The 20,141-nt window shown below is 35.6% G+C and overlaps 1 protein-coding gene across 4 annotated transcripts in view; it reads left to right on the top strand.

The window, feature by feature from the left end:
- The window catches only part of HACE1 (HECT domain and ankyrin repeat containing E3 ubiquitin protein ligase 1), a 122,142-nt gene that overhangs the window by 80,631 nt on the left and 21,370 nt on the right, over positions 1-20,141 (top strand). For all 4 annotated transcript variants that reach the window (XM_047858730.1, XM_047858729.1, XM_047858731.1 and 1 more), the window contains 6 exons: positions 5,157-5,268; positions 5,362-5,459; positions 5,640-5,727; positions 9,426-9,575; positions 10,100-10,296; positions 19,033-19,164. In XM_047858730.1, coding sequence (XP_047714686.1) covers positions 5,157-5,268; positions 5,362-5,459; positions 5,640-5,727; positions 9,426-9,575; positions 10,100-10,296; positions 19,033-19,164 — 777 coding nt within the window. The remainder of the gene's footprint in view (positions 1-5,156; positions 5,269-5,361; positions 5,460-5,639; positions 5,728-9,425; positions 9,576-10,099; positions 10,297-19,032; positions 19,165-20,141) is intronic.

Here is a 20,141-nt window from a genome sequence, read left to right as displayed (position 1 = left end):
GACAAAAGATTGTATTTTTTAAATTAGTTTTTAAATGTTTTCATTTATTTTTGAAAGTGAGACAGAGCACGAGCAAGGGAGGGGCAGAGAGAGGGAGACACAGAATCTGAAGCAAGCATCAAGCTCTGAGCTGTCCGCACAGAGCCTGATGAGGGGCTTGAACCCATGAACCATGAGATCATGACCTGAGCTGAAGTAGGAAGCTTAACTGACTGAGCTACCCAGGTACTGCAGTGACAAAAGATTTTAAAGGCAAATATAGAAGGTTACATAGTTGTGAGCAAAATTCAGCTCCTTTAATATTGAAAAGACTGCTTAAGTAATCAAAGATCTGATTAAGACACATGAAACAGGTTAATTATTTTGATAAAACACAAAATCTTTGCTTTCTAGCTAGATTACTTGAAAGATAAGGCAAAACCTTTCATAATCTATTATCAAGAGCTGACCAATACTCCCAAGAAAACTTTGTCCTTATAGCAGATGAAAGAAAATTATATAAGCACAGTATTGATTTTAAAGCTTACTATTTTAAAAACCACCATTTATAACAACAATTCAGTTTTAGCCAACTTGACCGCACAAGGTAAAATTCTTTTTCTTCTCAACTTTCTATACCATTTTGTGCTTTATTTTCCTCTTTCCCATTCTGAAAAAACCAATTTTAAGGCAAAGTGCTTTCTTTTTCCTTAGCAAAAATACATCTTCATACCTCATACCTTCTCTTAGCTGAAGATACATTCCTACTTTTCTTGCATGCAGAGATGTTTCCCTTATTATTTCTAGTAGCTGTAATTATATATATTATTTAGAATTCTTAGCCGTTAGAAACCTTAATTTCTCACAAAAAGTAAGAAGTAAAATTGTGAATTATTATATCAGCATTCTTTAGACTGGCAAATTTGTGACTATATTTCATAATTTCTGTAAACATACATTTCCTCGTAGTACAGCTTAGCAGTGTGGTGGCACAAGACACATTTACTAACAGACCCAAATATCTTTAGTTCCTCTGTAATAAGAGGTCAAAAGTAGGTCAACTTAGGCTTGTTTTGCAATTAATATTTCAGTATTTTATCTTATTTGGAAATGATTTAGATAATCAGTGAATTCCTTTCATTTAATTTAGCAAAATTCTGAGGGTGGAAGTTAACAAAAATTTTAGAAACTACTTTTAAGTAGACATGTCATCACATAAATATTGCTGAAAAGTTCGGTCAGAAACTCTTATCTCATTTAACATTTATCTAAATCACTCGATCACAGCAATTATGTTTAGACTACCCATGAAAAACTTCTTTAGACAGTAGACAAAGGTAAACCACCATCCCAAGCTATTTTTCTTGCTGACAAATTTTATAAGATATAACATGAATTTATTTGACTAGTAAACTCAGGTAGAGTAAGTTTTTTATCTGAATTATACTTAACGTAATTAATTATATTAATATGATCTACATTATATTTACTATATATAATATACATGAACAGTATAATTTTATAATATAAATGAATTAGATATAATTTGCAATATACTGAATATCTATGTGTCTGAAGACATACTTTTTTTAATTAAACCAAATTTAAAGTAGCTTTTACTTACCAGAGATTATTCCAGATCATGTGAACTTGAAAATATTTGAGTTAGTTTCAGTATTTCTGAGTTTTAGGAATACTTATTTCCTAAGTGCTTATTTTTAAGCCAATGAAATAGTTCTTTTACAAATTAATTTGGTGATCCTGTCTCTGGAGGTAGAGAGAAAAAAATCACATATACATAACATACCCATAGACATACATGAAAATGCAGACAGACATAGAGACCTGTAGCTTCCATTTCAGCATTCTAGCCATGAATCAGGTACAGCAATATAAAACTCACTAGTTTATAAATAAGGGCTGAATCCAAATTGGCAGACAGAATAAGAAAAGGTTGCCTGCTCTAGTAGCGAAAGCTTTGTACTAATATTTGTAGAGACGACTTTTAAGATTTGTACTTATCCTTAACAAATAATCTTAAAGAGGCTGTGGACTAGAGTTTGGGCAAAAGAGCTTTTATAGCATTTTGTATTTTAAACGGTCTGTTTTCCCACTTTTTTTCCTGCGGTTTCAGGCGATTGTGGGCAGGGCTTTAGGTACCCCCTGGGTGTTTACATTTCAAAGACATGGCTGGATCTTAAATCTTCAAGGGACAGAGTAGAATGCAAGCTTTCCCCTAAGAGTTCTAGTGCCTTTTGGATGGTTTTGGCAGTCACAATAAAATGTAGTAGTGCTACCCTGTAATTAGGGGGAATGCCTTGTAAAAATAATTCTCTGGACTCCACATCAAATGGGGCCTCTTCAGGTTGGAAATGCAGAAGGGGTCATTTGGGTCATTGTGGTCATGGGAATGATGAACCCATTGGACCATGGGAATTTTGTGCAGCAGGAGATGGGCTTCCTCTGTGAACCTTAGCAGTAATCACGATGATGGAAGGACAGGTGCAGTGCCAGGCAATGTATGTCCAGGTGAGGAGAGGGAGGGCTCGGCTATGAGTATCAGTGGCTCTAGGGGCCTTTGCCTTCCCAGTTCCCTCTTCCTCCTCTAGGAGAGGACTCGATAATCCTGTCAGCTCTTCCCTTGTTGGAAGAGACACCTCATGAGGCATGCTTCTAGTGGAAAGCTGTTCAGTGGAAAGCTGAGGGGGCTCAGGATCTATGGTATCTCAGAAGGAAGGACAGTATAGCCCAGATGGATCTCTGAGAAAGTTATGGATTTTAGGGTCTTTAGATACGGGCCTGTTAGTGCATTTTGGCCACTGTGAGGCATTTAGAGCCTGTTCCAAACAAACAAGAAAATCCACAATAGCCAATTAGCTCTCTTCTCTCCTTCCTGCTGCATAAAATCTTTAAGCAAGGTTTGAGTTTCATTAAGGTATAGTTTTTGATCTTGGTTTCTACGTGTTTTTTCTCCTGTGACCTTAATCTTCCATGTTGTTACCAGAAAATTTTGGATGACATCACTGTCAGCCCTCTTCATAGGTGGTTGCTTTCTTTTCCAGGGTGTCCCAATAGACATCTCCAGGATTGGAGTCTGTCTTCAGTAGCATGATATGCACAGGGTGTTTGGGAAAAGTCCCTAGGCCTCTGGAGCATAAACCAGAGTCTTGGCATGTTGGCATGCATGACATTGAATAATACCCAGGAAGCATTCGTGGGTTTTGCAGTTATCACAGAGCCGGTGTACCTCCTCAGGGTTCTTAGGACGTGCTGGCACCAGATGTTCAGGATATTTATTTGTCATTAATTTTCAGCAATACCACACCAGGAATTGGACCCATGGTATCCCATTGGGTCAGGGGACAATAGCAATTTCAGTGAGTGAAGTGGTAACACAGAGACTGTAGGCCTCTTGTATTTTCCCTTTGTGGTGCCATTAGCTTCTAGTTGTAAGCCTATTTCACTCTTCTGGGTTAGGACATATAATTTGGGCACAACCCAGTTGACTCAGTGGTTGCAGGTGGAAACCTTCAGTCCTCCTCACCTAAGGGGAATAATTTCTTCCTATCTTTGGCTCGGAACCCTCTTTGGGCAGTGACAATAGCCTTGCAGTCTTACCTACCCTCCTTAGCTTTCCTTGGCCACTGAGGATCTTTATGCACATTAGTAATCAAATAAGATCTTTATAATTAGTAGTCTGATTGTCGCATTAGATCACATGGCCTTGATTATGCTGCTCTGGGGAAATTTTTGGATTATTATGGCAGCCATGACCTTTAGGTTGGATACTGCAGGCAACACACAACAGAGGCAATGTGTGAAAGCACATAGTAGTATGACCCCTAGCTAAAGGTGTCCCTTTCTTAGATGGTGAGTTTGGCAGTTAGTAGGCAAGTTGCAGGTAAAGGCATAACCCTTGGTTAGTTGCAAGGGCAATCATGTAGTCTTGCCGACTATGCCAGTTGTGTGTTGGTCTTGTCATTAACCAGTTTTGTGGCTAGAGAAGCCCTTGTGGTTCTTATTATGATTGCAAGATGCCATTCAGCAATAACTATCAGGAAACTGAAAAAAAAATAAAGGTTTGTTACTATAGGACCTGGATATTACACAGTATACATGGGAGTGGAGGTGGAGGAGTGGGAGAGTGTGTACACAAGTGTGAGCATGATAATATGCATGGACCTGTTGTTCTGCTTTTACTGGGGTTGAGGTAGGAGCCTAGGATTTCACAGGCTTACTATTGGTGAATTTACAGCGTAAGAGTGGGAATTTAAAGCACGGGAAGAGAAAAAAACAACAAGTGGTCCAAATGGTCAGTTACAGAAATGAACCAAGATCTCTAAAATGGAGGAGCTTCCATGTGGGAAGGTGGCCTGACTCTTTATCTAGATGTGTGGCTGGCATTCTGTTTATTTGAAATAGCCATCTTTGAAGTGGTTGCCTTGGCAATCAAAGCTTAAGTCACACACTTACATTAAAGTAAGAAAAAATACCCCATTTATCAAGGTTTACACTACATACTCAAAGGATAGAAATAAGAATAAAGTTAGGCCTAAAGATTATTTTCATGGAAAATTAAATGTAACATGGAGTGTAATCTTTCTGGATTTGGAAATTCATTCTTTTTTTAAAGTTTATTTATTTTTGTGTGAGAGAGAGGACGAGCAGGGGAGGGGCAGAGAGAGGGAGAGACAGAGGGAAAGAGAGAATCTCAAGCAGGCTGTGTGCCAAGCCCAATGTGGGGCTCAAACCCATGAACTGTGAGCTAATGACCTGAGCTGAAACCAAGGGTCTTGGATGTTCAACTGACTGAGCCACCTAGGTGCCCCTGTAAATTCATCCTTACGAGTGTTGTTGGGATTGAAAGATATTGAGAGTAAATTACATATCAGTTACATATCTGATATTAAGTTTTTAGATATAACCTAACTTATTAAGTCTTTTCTGTTAAAAAATATAATTAAAAAAAGTACACTCTATGTAATCAAAGCATTTCAGCTAAGACCTGCCTTTTTGCGAATAATTTTTGAAATGTCAGAACATTATCTAGAACTGTTTATTATAAATAAAGGTCTAAGAATGATTATTTGTAGAAAGGGGATTTAGCAGGCTCATTAAGTAATCTGATAGAAAACTGAAATAATGCTAACATATTTTACCGTTATTTGTTGGGGTAGCCATTTAAAGATCGCTGTGAATGGTTCTATGAACATTTGCATTCAGGACAACCAGATTCAGACATGGTGCACAGGCCAGTGAATGAAAATGATATCCTGCTGGTTCACAGAGGTATGTTTGACAAAGAAACTGATGTGTGTGAGGCACAAAATACTAGTTATTACAAGTTTTAATATGTAAAATTAATCAATGCTACATATTTAGATTCTATTTTTAGGAGTAGCTGTGAAGTTGTGTCAAAAGCAAATTGTGCAAAGCTAAAGCAAGGAATTGCTGTACGGTTCCATGGAGAAGAAGGCATGGTGGGTATAAAAATAAGTGCTGTTAAGGTCATTATATATAAAAGATTGAAATACACTTGAATAAAGTTTAGTATTTAATTGATAGTGGAAGAAACTTGAATTTATTTTCATTTGTTATTCAGAAAAAAATTTTTCCTCATATATTTCTGTTCATACTTAATTTTATTTTCTTGAACTCAGGGTCAAGGTGTTGTGCGTGAGTGGTTTGATATTCTGTCTAATGAGATAGTCAATCCTGATTATGCATTGTTTACCCAGTCAGCTGATGGTAAGTTGCACAGTCTACATCACTTTTTCTGTGGCTTGTCACATTTTCAAACTCCTTCAGTGCATTGTACCCTTTGATTCCCGTAGTGATCCTGTGAGCTAGGTGGGGTATTCCCATTTCATAGAAAAGAAAGTTGAAATTCAGAGTTTCCATCTACATTAACACAGTTTGTGAGCGGTAGGATCATGAATAGAATCTGATTCAGTTTGGTATTCTTTCCTGTAAATAATTGGTTCTTAGATATTTGTCTCAAGGGCTAGTGCTGGCCCCAACGAAGTTTTCATCAGTCCTTTGTAAAGTACAACTAAACTTACTCAATTTAAGGATTGTCCTTAGACTCATTTTTGAGTTAAAAATTTCCTTTTGTGAAACAGTGCTAGTAGATGGGCTTAAAAATAGCCTTATGTGGAAAAATTAAAATTTGCTATTGCTTATTTGAGTTTCCAAGTCTTAAAATTTTTGGATCATAAAAAAAAAAGTCTAGAAATCATGGTATTAAATCTTAACTTATAATCTATGTATAGTAGCTTAGTTTTCAGCCCTTTTAAAAGATCAAAATCTGGTAACTGAAAACCTGTTATTATCTTATAAAACAGATAAACTGTTTGTTGAAATGATGCTTTGAATCTGCACAATTGTAACTTGATATTGTAGGCAAAATGGAAATGGTTATTGCCTCATCTGTGGGAGGTATACCTGACAGTTCTCTAACTTAATAAAGACATATCCAAGTGAAGGTGGGATTCCAAGTTTTCAATGCTTTACACAGTTGCTTTTATTTCCTGAAAGTCTTTTCTTTCCTGGTGTTTAAGTTCTTTTTATAAGCAGAGAGTATATCATTAATTACAGCTTCTGATTGCCTCTACCCAAACCAGCAGGCAAATCTCCATTGAGTAAGAAGGATGACTCTAAGAGAGGCGAGGGGGTGGGGGGCTGCAGTGATGCCAGGGAGCTGCAGGGATTCACCTGTGTAATGGGCTTCAGACTCACATGGTCTCTTGGAAGTTACTTAGGATTATGGGACTGTCTGCTTTAATTTTGTAACTACTGATTATTTACTCTGAGGTGAATTTGGTGTCTTTGTGATTTTGATGACAAGTTTGATGAGGTGCTGAGTTTAATTAGGCCTAACCTTTGAAGCAAGATTTAGAATTAGAACATTCTATTTTAGATTTATTTCTTTTCTTTATAGTCCCTTACTCTATGTCTGTTATTTTCATACCTGAAAAACAGATTTGGTGTGGAATCGTAAGTCAAGATTCTTCCTCATATTACAAATATATTAGCAGAGCATATGTTGCTCTGCTAACAGAGACCATAAAGATGGTGATTTGTCCTTTTTATAAGCCATATAAGTCTTCTCTTTAGAGTCACACTATTTATAAATTAAAATCTAGATGAAATGTTTCTTTATTCTTACGTTTAGTTGATATGGAGGGAATTATATTAAAATTTTGAATTAAAATTCCTAAATGTGGGAAATGTTTGGCTAGATCTCATGTCTAACAATTTCTTTAAAACTTGCTTTCTCATTATATTAAGATGCTTACTATAGAGTTTGGCCTTTGGTGTTACACTGGACATGAATCCTGGCTCTGCACCTCTTTTTGCTACGATCTTGGGCCAGTAAATGTCACCTTTCTGGACCTCAGTTTCTCCATTTGAAAATGATGATAACCTATGTTTTGTAATGTGGTGAAAGAAATCAATTAGCTGATGTGTAAAAATGCTTAGCTCGGTACCTGGCACATAGAAAGCAGAAATAAATATTAGAAGCTATTATTCTGTGAGAATTATATTTTCTTGTTCTATAGGATTTTTCTGAGTAATGAAAAGAGCTGTGTCACAGTTACACTTATTTTGAACTGAGAACATAAACTTTGTGTTCTGTTTTAAGTAGTTTTCAAGTTAAAAATAACATTTCTTTCCTGAAGATCCCTCCCCCCAATTTGTTTCCTTATTTTTTAAAAATTTCTCCTTTTTAAGAACCCAGATTTCCCAGAAAATACTTAGCAAAGGAATTATAGATCACAGACCTAGGAAAGGAAAGTTGAGTCATCAAAAATCTTTGCTGATTCATCAGTAACCCTAAGCATTTACTATTTTGATAGGTAAAAACAATACTTGTGACTATTCTTAAAATATTATATTTTTAGAATTATTATGTTTGTCCTTGAAGTCTTTTATTCATCTCACAAAACTTTGTTTTGACTTTTTTAACATTTATTCATTTTTGAGAGACAGAGAGAGACAGAGCACAAGCAGAGGAGGGGCAGAGAGAGAGGGAGACACAATCTGAAGCAGGCTCCAGGCTCTGAGCTGTCAGCACAGAGCCTGATGCAGGGCTCAAATCCACAAACCGCGAGATCATGACTTGAGCCGAAGTTGGACGATTAACTGACCGAGCCACCCAGGTGCCCCTTGTTTTGACTTTTAATACCCAGGCTTACCCATGACTGGGAATGATTTTCAAAAGATACTTGACAGTGAATGACTAGCTTCATGTGGCCCTTTTAAGTCATTCAACCATAAGCTTCCAAATTTGTACCTTTTATCTAAGTAAACTGGTTACAGCAATGTAGTCTAGTGCTAACAGTGAGACATCAAAGACCAGCAATGCACAAAGTGAATTATTATCAAAATATGTATACTAAATGACCAAACATCTCACTTTCCAAAACTTTCCATTTTTCCTTTATTTTATTTATTTATTTTTTTGGAAGGGATACTATTTATTAGATTTAGCAGTTATTCTTTCTTTTAGCCCAGTTGCCTAGAAGAGTAGTAAATAGGCTGAGCTCAATAAATATTTGTTCAATGAATGAGAGTTGTATTCAGAGTTAGTGATCATCACAGAAAAATACGGAAAGAATTCTTTAAAGGTAAGGCTTGGTATTAGGTTTTTCCATTGCACTAGATTTTTTTTAGACTTTTTATTGTAAAATATATAACAAAATTCACTGTTTTAACCACTTTAAAGTATACAGTTCACTGGTGTTAAGTACATTGACCGTGTTGTATAACCATCACCACTGTCTATTTCCAGATCTTTTTTTCATATAAGTGGAATCATACTGGGTTTTGACAGTAATTGGTAACTATTGCCTTTGCCATTTTTACTTTTATACCTCAGTGGTACTTATTTGAAGTGAAGAATAATTGGTTGACTTGTGGATTTAGGTGATTTTCTGAAAATTGTTAAAAGGCATCAAGTTCATTACTTAAGAACAAGTTGAACATTTAAAATTCTTACCCTCTCATAGTGCTCTGTTCCATAAGAAACAAAAAGTAGTGAATACCTACTGCACTGGGCATGTATAGATGAATGAAATAATACCTGCCTAATTCATAGCCTAATATTTCTACACTGCCGAGGAAAACGTGTGTGTGTTTTAGCGTATAATATATTATTTCCACTATCTCTCTGGCACATCTTCCAACCTTTTGGTTAAAAGTATTCTAAAATTTTTTCTCTGCACAAAGACTTAACTCTGATAAGTATGTGTGAATTAATGATTATCTTCTGTCAATTCCCTTGTCTGCTATATATTCCACAAAGAACATTACTGTGGAAGTTTATACATCATGTAACTTTGGTTTTGTCAAAGTTGTGTTTGAATTGATTTATCTGCAGTGAAATGATCTTTCTTCTGCATCTGGATTCTTAGAAATAAATTATATTGTATTTATTTTAATAGGAACAACTTTTCAGCCTAATAGCAACTCCTATGTAAATCCTGATCACTTGAACTATTTCCGGTTTGCTGGACAGATCTTGGGATTAGCTTTAAACCACAGGCAGCTGGTCAACATTTACTTTACAAGATCATTCTATAAGCACATTCTTGGTATGGCTCTATTGTTATTTCCATAGGCATTTATTTAAAGTGTTTTTCTTAGAATCTTTAGGAAAAACTAAGTAGACAAGAGGTGGCATTTTGGATGAGGTAATTTTTATTTCAGTTGGAGACTATCTGTGTATGTAAGGCATTTGGGAGCCTGAGGGAGAGGGAAAAAAATTACCTTTTTCCTAAAAAAAAAAATTGTTTTTCATTTAGTGTGTATATGTTCATGCTAAGAATGCAATTTAATATGAATATACTTAAGAGAATTGGCACTTATTGAAGTGCATGATAATTTTCCTGTATAGCTATTTCAAAGAAAGAATACATTGTAAAAATGTGGGAAAAACCACAAGCTTCAATTAATAGAGTTCCAAATCCAGGAATTAGCATGTATTTAAATCTTGCTGTCAATTGGATTATATTTTGCAGTTTTATGGAATATCTGTAGAGGGCAGTATTTCACCATTAAACAAACAAGGAAAGGCAGAAACATTTAGAATATAACTGCTGTATGTTTGCATTTTTAGGTATTCCTGTAAATTACCAGGATGTGGCATCCATTGATCCAGAATATGCCAAAAATTTGCAGTGGATTTTAGATAATGATATTAGTGATCTAGGTCTAGAACTAACCTTTTCTGTTGAAACTGATGTGTTTGGAGCAATGGAAGAGGTGCCTTTGAAACCTGGGGGTGGAAGTATTCTTGTGACACAAAATAACAAAGTGAGTATTCGAATTTTTACCTTAGCCAATGTTTGTAACTTGTCCCTGATTGCTAATTACTCTAGTTTCCTGCCACTAGCTAGAAAAGCTTTTACTGTTACAGGGTTTCACAGCATTTTATAACAGATAAGATATTTAAATTAACTAAACCATCAAATATCAAACTTTGAATTAGGATTAAATCACTATTGTGTTAGACAGTCAAGGCAGTTCCTGAAGCAGCCTAGAGCACAATTTAGTTGATTGTATAACTTGGGCAACTGTATACTGAAAAATTCAATTAGAAATGGAAGCTTACATCAAGAACATATTTGATCAGTCACTGTTTCATGTTTTAATGTATGATATTAAGAGTTCCAGTGGAGAAAAGAAGAAATTCACATGTTAAGCTCTGTACCTGCTTTTGGGATCCAGTAGAGCTAATGGATCTAGTAGATCTATTCGACTACTTGATTTTTTTAAGCTTTATAACTTGATTATGTATTGTATCTTCTGTTTGTAAGTAGTTTTTCCAGTTTTACTGAGAAATAATTGACATACACCTGTACATATTAGTTTTAAATTTTGGCATATGTTTTAAATTTCATTGTTGAAAAATATGTTATTTTAATATATAATACATTTTTATGTTTGAAAATGTAGGAAATTGGGAGTCAGAAAATCTGGTTTGGCAATTCTACTTCTGTCATTTGCCAGTAGCAACTTTTGGTTAAACAAGACTAAAATCTTTTCCCTTTCCGTTAGTTGGATTATAATTCCAAGACGGCTTCAGAAGCAACTAACTATAAGAAATAATGTCCATTGATTTAGTAAAGCATATATTCTTTTTTAAAAGCCCAAAAGACTTGGCTGCACTTTAACCTCTTTTAGCCCCAGTTTTCTATTCTATAGACTTGGGATAATAATACTTCTTTTTTAAAAAAAAATTTTTTTAACGTTTATTCATGTTTTGATAGCGAGAGACAGAGCGTGAGTGGGGGCGGGGCAGAGAGAGAGGGAGACACAGAATCGGAAGCAAGCTCCCGGCTCTGATCTGACAGCACAGAGCCCTACGTGGGGCTCAAACTCACGGACCATGAGATCACGACCTGAGCTGAAGGCAGACGCTTAACTGACTGAGCCACCCAGGCGCCCCAGGATAATAATACTTCTGATACAAAATTGTTACTAGCATTTTGCTGACTGAAAACCACAACACAAAAGGCAGTTGTTATTGCATAGTTTTCTATAAAGAGGCTCTTAGTTTGAGATACGTACAGGGTATTGGAAAGTTATATTAAGCTCTGTAGTTTTACTTTTTGAAACTTAGATACTATACACATAAAAAAAACATTAAGTGTAATTGTTGAAAATAAGATCAGGAACTGAGTATTTGCATATGTACACTTGGAAAATTTTTAGTCTCCTCTTTCATTTTATCCAGGAGGACACTGAAGCCTAAAGAGTTAATGGTAAAACTGGGGCCAAAACCCAGTTTCAAAACTAATGTTGTTCCTGTTTGCAAAACATGTTGAGGAAGATCTTATTTGATCTTTAACATAACGAGTCATTTTAAGCTCTAGAAGATGAAAATTATAAAATGCTTATTTTTAAGATTATGTATATAAGCTTGCCAGTGAATTAAAATACTTTAAAAAACCTAATTATTAGATTGTCTACCCTGTCGTGCATTTATTATTTTATTTTACACTGGAGACCTATTCTCAATTAAGAGTAATGAAGTTATAGAATCTTTGTTATAAGCAAGAGATTGCTTTTCAAGAAACTCAAATATGATTCTTATCTGTGAATATTATATCTGATGAGTAGATTTGTCACTCTTGTCAGGTACGTTTTATGGGACAAAGTTGAAAGACCCATTAACAATTGCATGATGCATAGTTATATTTATCCTTGTATCTCCTAATAGTCCCCCTCTCATTATGAAATGACTTTTGTTTAGATTTTTAAAAATACATATTGTATTAATTCTTTTGCATTTGTGTCTTTTATTGAAATGTAGTATTGGTAAGTAGTAACAAAAATAATATATGGATATTGGGGGTATACCTTTCATTGTGAGCCTAGTTTGAGGCTAGAATACTATTGTAATATTAAAGAACTTGAAAGTTGCTTCTAAGTTTAATACACTTTTACTTCACTGTATTAACTAATTTGATTGTAGGCTAACTTTTTTTTTTAATGATTAGTTTCGGTAATAGAGATAAAAGCAGGATCTCAATCACTAATATGTTCATTATTCTCAGCTTTCATTTTGTGATGTAAACATTTTTTCGGAATAATTGAACCTCTTCATTTTCTAATATTACCAGAGTCAAGTATAATTGTATATCAGATTATTGATGTTTAAACATTTAATGCTTACGCAATAAGCAACCTGATTAATTTTTTAAAATTAAAAATCTTTAGAAACATACCTGCATCTTAAATTGATCACTTGCTCTAAGATTGTTAAAGTATTAACTTTGTAAATACAATTTTCAAACCATGTTTTTTAGAGATTTTGTTACTTTTAAACATACCTTTCTTTCATGAACTTTTTTGTTACTTTAGGGTTAGCCTTTTACTTACTCTTCTCTATAGATGTAAAGTTGTAACTGTCGTTTGGAGTTCAATGTCAAAATCTGTAAGCATATTGAAGCTTAAATGAGTTGCCAAGCTTGTTAGTATGAGAAAATCTGTGTAAGCTGATGTCCACATGGGGGAGTCATTTATTCCTGAATTTTATGGAAAGTCTTTGGTAATTATAGAGGGAAACCAAATAGATGAAAATAACTTTGTTTAAAAAGGAGTACCTTAAATAAATACAAATGATGTATACAGACAATATATATCTGTTCCACATTTGAAATATAATGCTCTTTTAAATTTAATTTTGTATCTATCAATTTGTTTAAAAATCTTAAAAACAAATAACAAAATGAAACTCTGGTTTCACTTTTGAAAATGGCTGAATTAACCGGGAGCTAAACATTAACATTTAAATAATACTTTCACCTTCTTTTAAAAGTTTTGCTTTTATTTTTCACTTTTACTTTTCTTTTTTTTTTTTTTTTTAAGAGACGGGGTCTCGCTATGTTGCCCAGGCTGGAGTGCAGTGGCTATTCACAGGCGCGATCCCACTACTGATCAGCACGGGAGTTTTGACCTGCTCCGTTTCCGACCTGGGCCGGTTCACCCCTCCTTAGGCAACCTGGTGGTCCCCCGCTCCCGGGAGGTCACCTTATTGATGCCGAACTTAGTGCGGACACCCGATCGGCATAGCGCACTACAGCCCAGAACTCCTGGGCTCAAGCGATCCTCCTGCCTCAGCCTCCCGAGTAGCTGGGACTACAGGCGCGCGCCACCGCGCCCGGCTACTTTTTTATTCTTGACCAAAAACTGGAATCATGGAACCATAAAATTTGTGTTAGAAGTGACAGTTTTTCTTAGATCTTCAGTTCTGTCTCCTCGAACTGAAGAGTAAACTACATGAGTTTTAAATGTTAACACTTTTACAATACTACTCATAAAGTTCTCTCAGGCTGGGACGGAAAGAATTAGGGGTGGGGTAAGACAGTATATCAAGGAATGGAGGAGGTGCCATGGAAGTTAACTTATAGAGGAGATGCATTAAGTGGTCAGATAGGAGGAGTAAGGGGGAAAGGAAATGTTCTGGCCCTTACACGAAGTTGAGGATGACAGAGGATGATGTGTTTGGGGAACCACAGGTAGATCAGAGTTGTAGATCTTAGCTTCGGTTGTGGAGTAAATGAGTGGTAAAAGATGAGGGGAGTATATGGGGCCAAATTCTGAAAGACTCTGCAACCACAATTAGGAATTTGAAAATTAATGTGACGACTGCAGGGATGATTGCAGGTGTTACAGAGCCAAGTTTCCTGAGTGAATTCTGGTGTTTAAAAAAACCACAAAACAGCCTCAACTTGGAGTGTGAAGAATGGATTGAAATAGGGCGATACGGGAGTCAGGACAGCTGCTAGGGGATTGTGGCAATGGTCTGGGGAAGATGCATGAGAATTTTATAAGACAGTGACAGTGAGGATAAAATGAGATAGTGTCTAGCCTTTTTGATATTTCTGCTTATTTCTACAAAAGAAACCTGATTATCCTTTGGAGTTCTCAGTAGAGAAATTTTCAGTGAGAACTTTTACATACTAGAGCGATAATAAGTGGATAAACCCAGGAAAGAAGCTTTTTATCACCAAAGGATTTATATTCAAACGGTAACTTGAATTATGCCAATAACAACACCATTTAACCTGTTAACTATTAAAAAAAATAACTATTCAAAACCATTTTATAAACGTGGTCCAGTTTTTATCTCTACTTCGAGGAGGGGGAGAAATCTTGTTTTCACTATTAAGAGTTAACTATTGGGGCGCCTGGGTGGCTCAGTCCGTTGAGTGTACGACTTCAGCTCAGGTCATGATCTCATGGTCTGAGTTTGAGCCCCGCGTCGGGCTCTGTGCTGACAGCTCAGAGCCTGGAGCCTGCTTCAGATTCTGTGTCTCCCTCTCTCTCTGACCCTGCTCTGCTCATGGTCTGTCTCTCTCTCTCTGTCAAAAATAAATAAACATTAAAAATTTTTTGTAAAAAGAGTTAACTATTATTTAAGTAAATGGTTTTTTTCCGGACATCTTTTAAGAGATAGAGAAAAAAGATTTTCAAGAAGAAAGATGGCTTTAACAAATGCATTAATTTTCAACATCACCACCACTCTTCATAAGAAGATATAGTTTAGGTTCAAAGCCTGAAGAGAAGTTAAAATTTTAAGGAAGATTTCTGAGGGGTGGATATTATTTATTTCCCATATTCAAAAGACTGGGAGATTATTAAAACAAAATGGTTCTGTAACTAGACATTAACTGGAATTTAATGTACAGAAGTTCATTCTTCTTAATCTTAATCTTTTTATGTTTTTCACTTTGCAGTTTCTTTTTTGCTTACCTATTTTATGTCAGTGACCAGGGTTGGAGGTTAAAGCCAGAAAAAAGTTGCTACGGCTCTTTTTTTTGTTGCTGTTGTTGTTTCTATGCTCAGACTTTCCCAGTTGAAAGATTTCCATGTATTAACATAATTATTTCACCATTATAAGTACTAAGATTTTTAAATATGATCAATTCTTTAATTCTTTGGCATCTGGTATTAATTTATGCCTTCAAAGAATTGACGGCAAAACTCAGGTGGGAGCAAATAGGACTCCTAGGATATGCCATCTGTTAGGGATAAAAGATCTCCTGCCTCCAAGTTCTATCAATCTCTTTTAATAACTTAAAACAAAATGAGAGTTTAGGTATGGTTTGTATTTAATGTTTAATTATGCAACTCTTTATGCCAGTGTTTTGTGGACTGCTTGTCATCTGTACATCCACTGTTTCCTTATTAAAACATGTAAGATATTTGATGCAGGGGCATAAGGTGTAGGGGGATGAGTCCCTTGAATGTCTGCATAGGTAATGGGAATGCAGCCAGTATATTTCTGCACAGTGTGAATAGTCAAAATGTTAGTGTGTGATAATAGTGGCTGTTCATGGTAATAATTGTATCATCAAGATAATGTTAATTTGTGTCCTTCTGTTTGAGGATGTGCAATGTTTAAGGAAGCATGGAAACATTTTATCAGCAGTTGGATTTAGATTTCTTTTATTAAACACAGTTATCTTACAGCTACATGGAAAACTATTTTATTAAATACCTCAGGAGGATTTGTGATGGCTAGGATTTTATTATTTTACTGAGAAATAATTTAGACCAAGATTCATCCACAGTTAAGTTAATATGGAGAATGGTATGTGAAGGAGCTGATTTCCATAAGTTGATATCCAATAGCTAGGGGTCAAAGTTATAGAAATAAATGTGGAAAATAATTAATATTAGACGGAATAGAAGGGAACATGTAAGGAAAGATTAGTATACTTGTGAAAATTTTTAAAAAGAATGTGTGAGGAAATAATAGGAATTAGCTGGTAGAAAATGGAATGTGTACTATTCTGATAAATATGGACTGCAATGGCAAATTAAAATAGGTAAAGTGCCCTTGAGCAATTCACAGATCTTTTACTTTTATGCTTCATAATTTAACATCTTAAACAATGATTACTGAATAGTACTACAAAATTCTAAGTGCAAAACCTTTTGGGAAAAAACTATTTTTTAAAAGTGTATTTATTTATTTATTTTGAGAGAAAGCCAGAGAGAGCATGAATGGTGGAGGGGCAGAGAGCGAGAATCCCAAGCAGACTCACATTGTCACTGTGGAGCCCGATGTGGGGCTCAGTCCCACAAACTGAGATCATGACCTGAACCAAAATCAAGAGTCAGATGCTTAACCCGCTGAGTCAACTAGGTGCCCCTGGGAAAAAGTTATTCTTCTTAAAGGAAGATAGGGTCTCATACAGTACCTTAAACATACAATTGACAAGTGGATGGAGCAGAAAAATTGTAGTAGTTCAAGTAGGCAGTTTTAGAGCAGACATAAATTAAAAGATAATGAGGTGCTAATGTTGAAATCACTGCTGGTTATCACTTGGAAGTGTGCTGTGTATATTATTTCCTGTATTGGAAAATCTAGTTTATGTTTCTGTTTGATTGTTTGGCACACATTTCCATCTCCCTCTCTCTAGTAACTACCTGAATGTAACTTGTAGTAACTGATTCATTCCTGTGTAGTGGAGAAAAACTTTTGGGTGGTAGGGAGGGCAGTTTGGGGGTGGGCGTAGACTGAATAGCAGAGATGGCAGCTTTCGCTGTGCCAGATTACACAAGGGACCACGTTGGGTTTGGGAAGAACTGTGGGGAATCCACCATGACACTTCTGTAGCTTTGGCATGTATGGAGAATTCATAGCTAGTGGTTAAATACAATTTGCTGACTTAGTGCTTGTGGAGGCAAAGCATTAGATTAGTGCCAAACAAAATTAAGGAAGGAACCTGAAACAGGCTTTCTCACCTCTTTAGAGTAATCATACCTAGGAGGTGAGAAATATATACAATATATTGCTTTTAAATGACAAAGTTTCACTTAGACGTAATTTAAAATATATAAACGATAACAATTGATAGAGTTGATTGAGAGATATGGCAACTCATTCTTGTCTGAGCCAAAATACATTTTTATTACCTTAAATTTTAAGTGACATTATTTTCTATGAGGATATATTTTATTTATTTATGTTTATTTATTTCCATTTTTTTAAATTTAAATTTTAGTTAACATACAGTGCAATATTGGTTTCAGGTGCAGAATTCAGTGATTCATTACTTTCATAAAGTGCTCATCCAAGTGCCCTCCATAATACCCATCACCTGTCTAGCCCATTTCCCACTCTCCTCCCTCCATCAACCCATAGTTTGTTCTCTATCATTAAGAGTCTCCTCTGATTTGTTTCCCTCTTCCTCCCTTCCCATAGGTTCATCTGTTTTGTTTCTTAAATTCCACATATGAGTGAAACCATATGGTATTTGTCTTTCTCTGATTGACTTGTTTTGCTTAGCATAATATGTTCTAGTTCCATCCATGTCACTGCAAATGGCAAGGTTTCATTCTTTTTGATGGATGAGTAATATTCCACTGTGCCTGTGTGTGCGTGTATGTGTATATATATCACATCTTTTTTTATCTATTCATATGATGATGTGTTTTAAAATAAAATGTGTGAAAATAGTTTACCTTAATTCAGAATCAAATGGACTATGTTTAAATGGCCCATTTATCAAGTTCCAACTATGTATTAAGTGCACTTGTTGAAAGTATGCATTCATCACATATTTACTGAACACTCTACAAAGTGGCAGCCACTTTTTTAGGAGCTGGGAACATGTATGCATCCTGGTAAACAAAACGGATTCCCTGTCTGCAGAGATACTATATTCTAATGAGATATTTCAGTTAGAGATGCCAGGACGTGTAAAGACACTGAGGGGTGCCTGGGTGGGTGGCTCAGTTGGTTCAGTCGTCTGACACTTGATTTCGTCTCAGGTCATGATCTCATGTTTTGTGAGACCTGAGCCCCACGTTGGGCTCTGCGCTGACAGCATGGGATTGTCTCTCTCTCTGTCCCTCCCCCGTTCATGTGCACGCTGGTTCTTTCTGGCTCTCCCTCTCAAAATAAACAAATAAACATTAAAAAAAAGACTCTGAGGAGTGAATAAACTTTAGTTTGGGGAACAGAGAGAATGAACAAGGGGAAGAGTGGAAGGAAATGAAATGAGAGAGCAAAGCAGAGGCTGGATCACTTAGGGCCTTACAGGCTAGGAAAGTAATTTGGATTTTACTTAAGTCACTGTAGGATTTTAAGCAGAAGTTATGTGGTCTGAATTGTATATGAAATTACATATAAAACATATTAAAAAAACCACTGAGTAGTAAGGAAGAGGCAGTACAGAGGCAAAAACGGAAGCTGGAGCACCGCGTGTTGCAGTAATCCAGGTGAGAGATGATGGCTTGGACCGCTTGCTAGCCGTGGAGGTGGTGAGACAAGGTCAGACTCAGTATTTTTTTGGAGGCAGTTGTGATAGCACCCACTGATACAGCCTGTGAGAGAAGTCACGGGTGATTGATTCCTAGGATTTTGGCCTAAGTAGCTTAGTGATTGGTAGATTATGGGTTTACTGAGATATGTGGATAATGGTGCCAAATTAATTCCAAGCCTTTACCTCTAAAATGAGAAATGAGTATATCAATAGTGTCTTAAATATGTGAAATTGAAGAAAAATCATCACTTTTTTTTTTTAATAGGCGGAGTACGTCCAGCTTGTTACTGAACTTCGGATGACAAGAGCCATTCAGCCTCAGATCAATGCTTTTTTACAGGGCTTTCATATGTTCATTCCACCTTCTCTCATACAACTTTTCGATGAATATGAATTGGTAAGGAAAAACATCAGTTCTTTTGTTGTTATAAACCACACAAAACTCCAGTTGCTGCAATTCAGAAATAATTTTGTGGTACTGTGAATGAAATAATATATAATAAGACATTATGTTTTAATGTTCATGTTTAGAGGTTTGTTACAAGATTTGTGATTGTGCTTCTCTTGAGCTTAATAACCAGATTAATAATTCCTCAGTGTGAAACGGGGTGAAGTGGTGATAAACAAAGATGGAATACATTTTCAAAATATTTTATGTGGGAGATGTTGAAGGCCAGTCTTCTCAAAAGCAGTGTTCATATTACAGTCGACCCTGGAACAATGTGTGTTTGAACTGTGTGGCTTGAAACTTAAAATGTGGATGTGTTACAGTATATCATTGTAAATGTTTTTCTCTTCCTTTTGGTGTTCTTAGTACTATTTTCTCTAGTTTCCCTTATTCAAAGAATATGATATATAATACATACAATATACAAAATGTGTCAATTGGTTATGTTATCAGTAAAGCCTCTGGTCAACTGTACATAATTAATAGTTAAGTTTTGGGGGAGTTCAAATGTCACATGTGGATTTTGGCTGTGTGAGGTAGTCCCTAACCCCTGCATTGTTCAAGAATCAAATGTATTTCTCTGTTTTTTATTTGACCGTATGAGATAAAAAATAATGATACTGTCTTCCTGTATGTCCAAAAAGGAGAATTAAGAGGGTTTTTCTTATTCTATTTGTTAGTTTTCTCTCATTTCTCATTTGACCATATATATAATTTTATCATTCTCCTTTTAAATCTCTGTGGAGTCCTCTCTGTTGTGGCCTCCAATATCTAGTAAATGTTTTGTTTTGCTTTTTTAATTTGTGTGCCTTTTACTGTGACCTAACAGGATTTCTAATTTTATATGATTTATGTTTGTATTTTCCCTCATATCCTTTTTCTCTTTTATCATTAGTAATGAATTATTTTGAAACTTTGAATTGTCT

Source organism: Prionailurus viverrinus, chromosome B2 (genome assembly GCF_022837055.1).
Source record: "Prionailurus viverrinus isolate Anna chromosome B2, UM_Priviv_1.0, whole genome shotgun sequence".
NCBI classification, from domain to species: Eukaryota; Metazoa; Chordata; class Mammalia; order Carnivora; family Felidae; genus Prionailurus; species Prionailurus viverrinus.
Note: the sequence above shows the minus strand (reverse complement) of the source record. Positions and strands in the feature narration are given on the sequence as shown.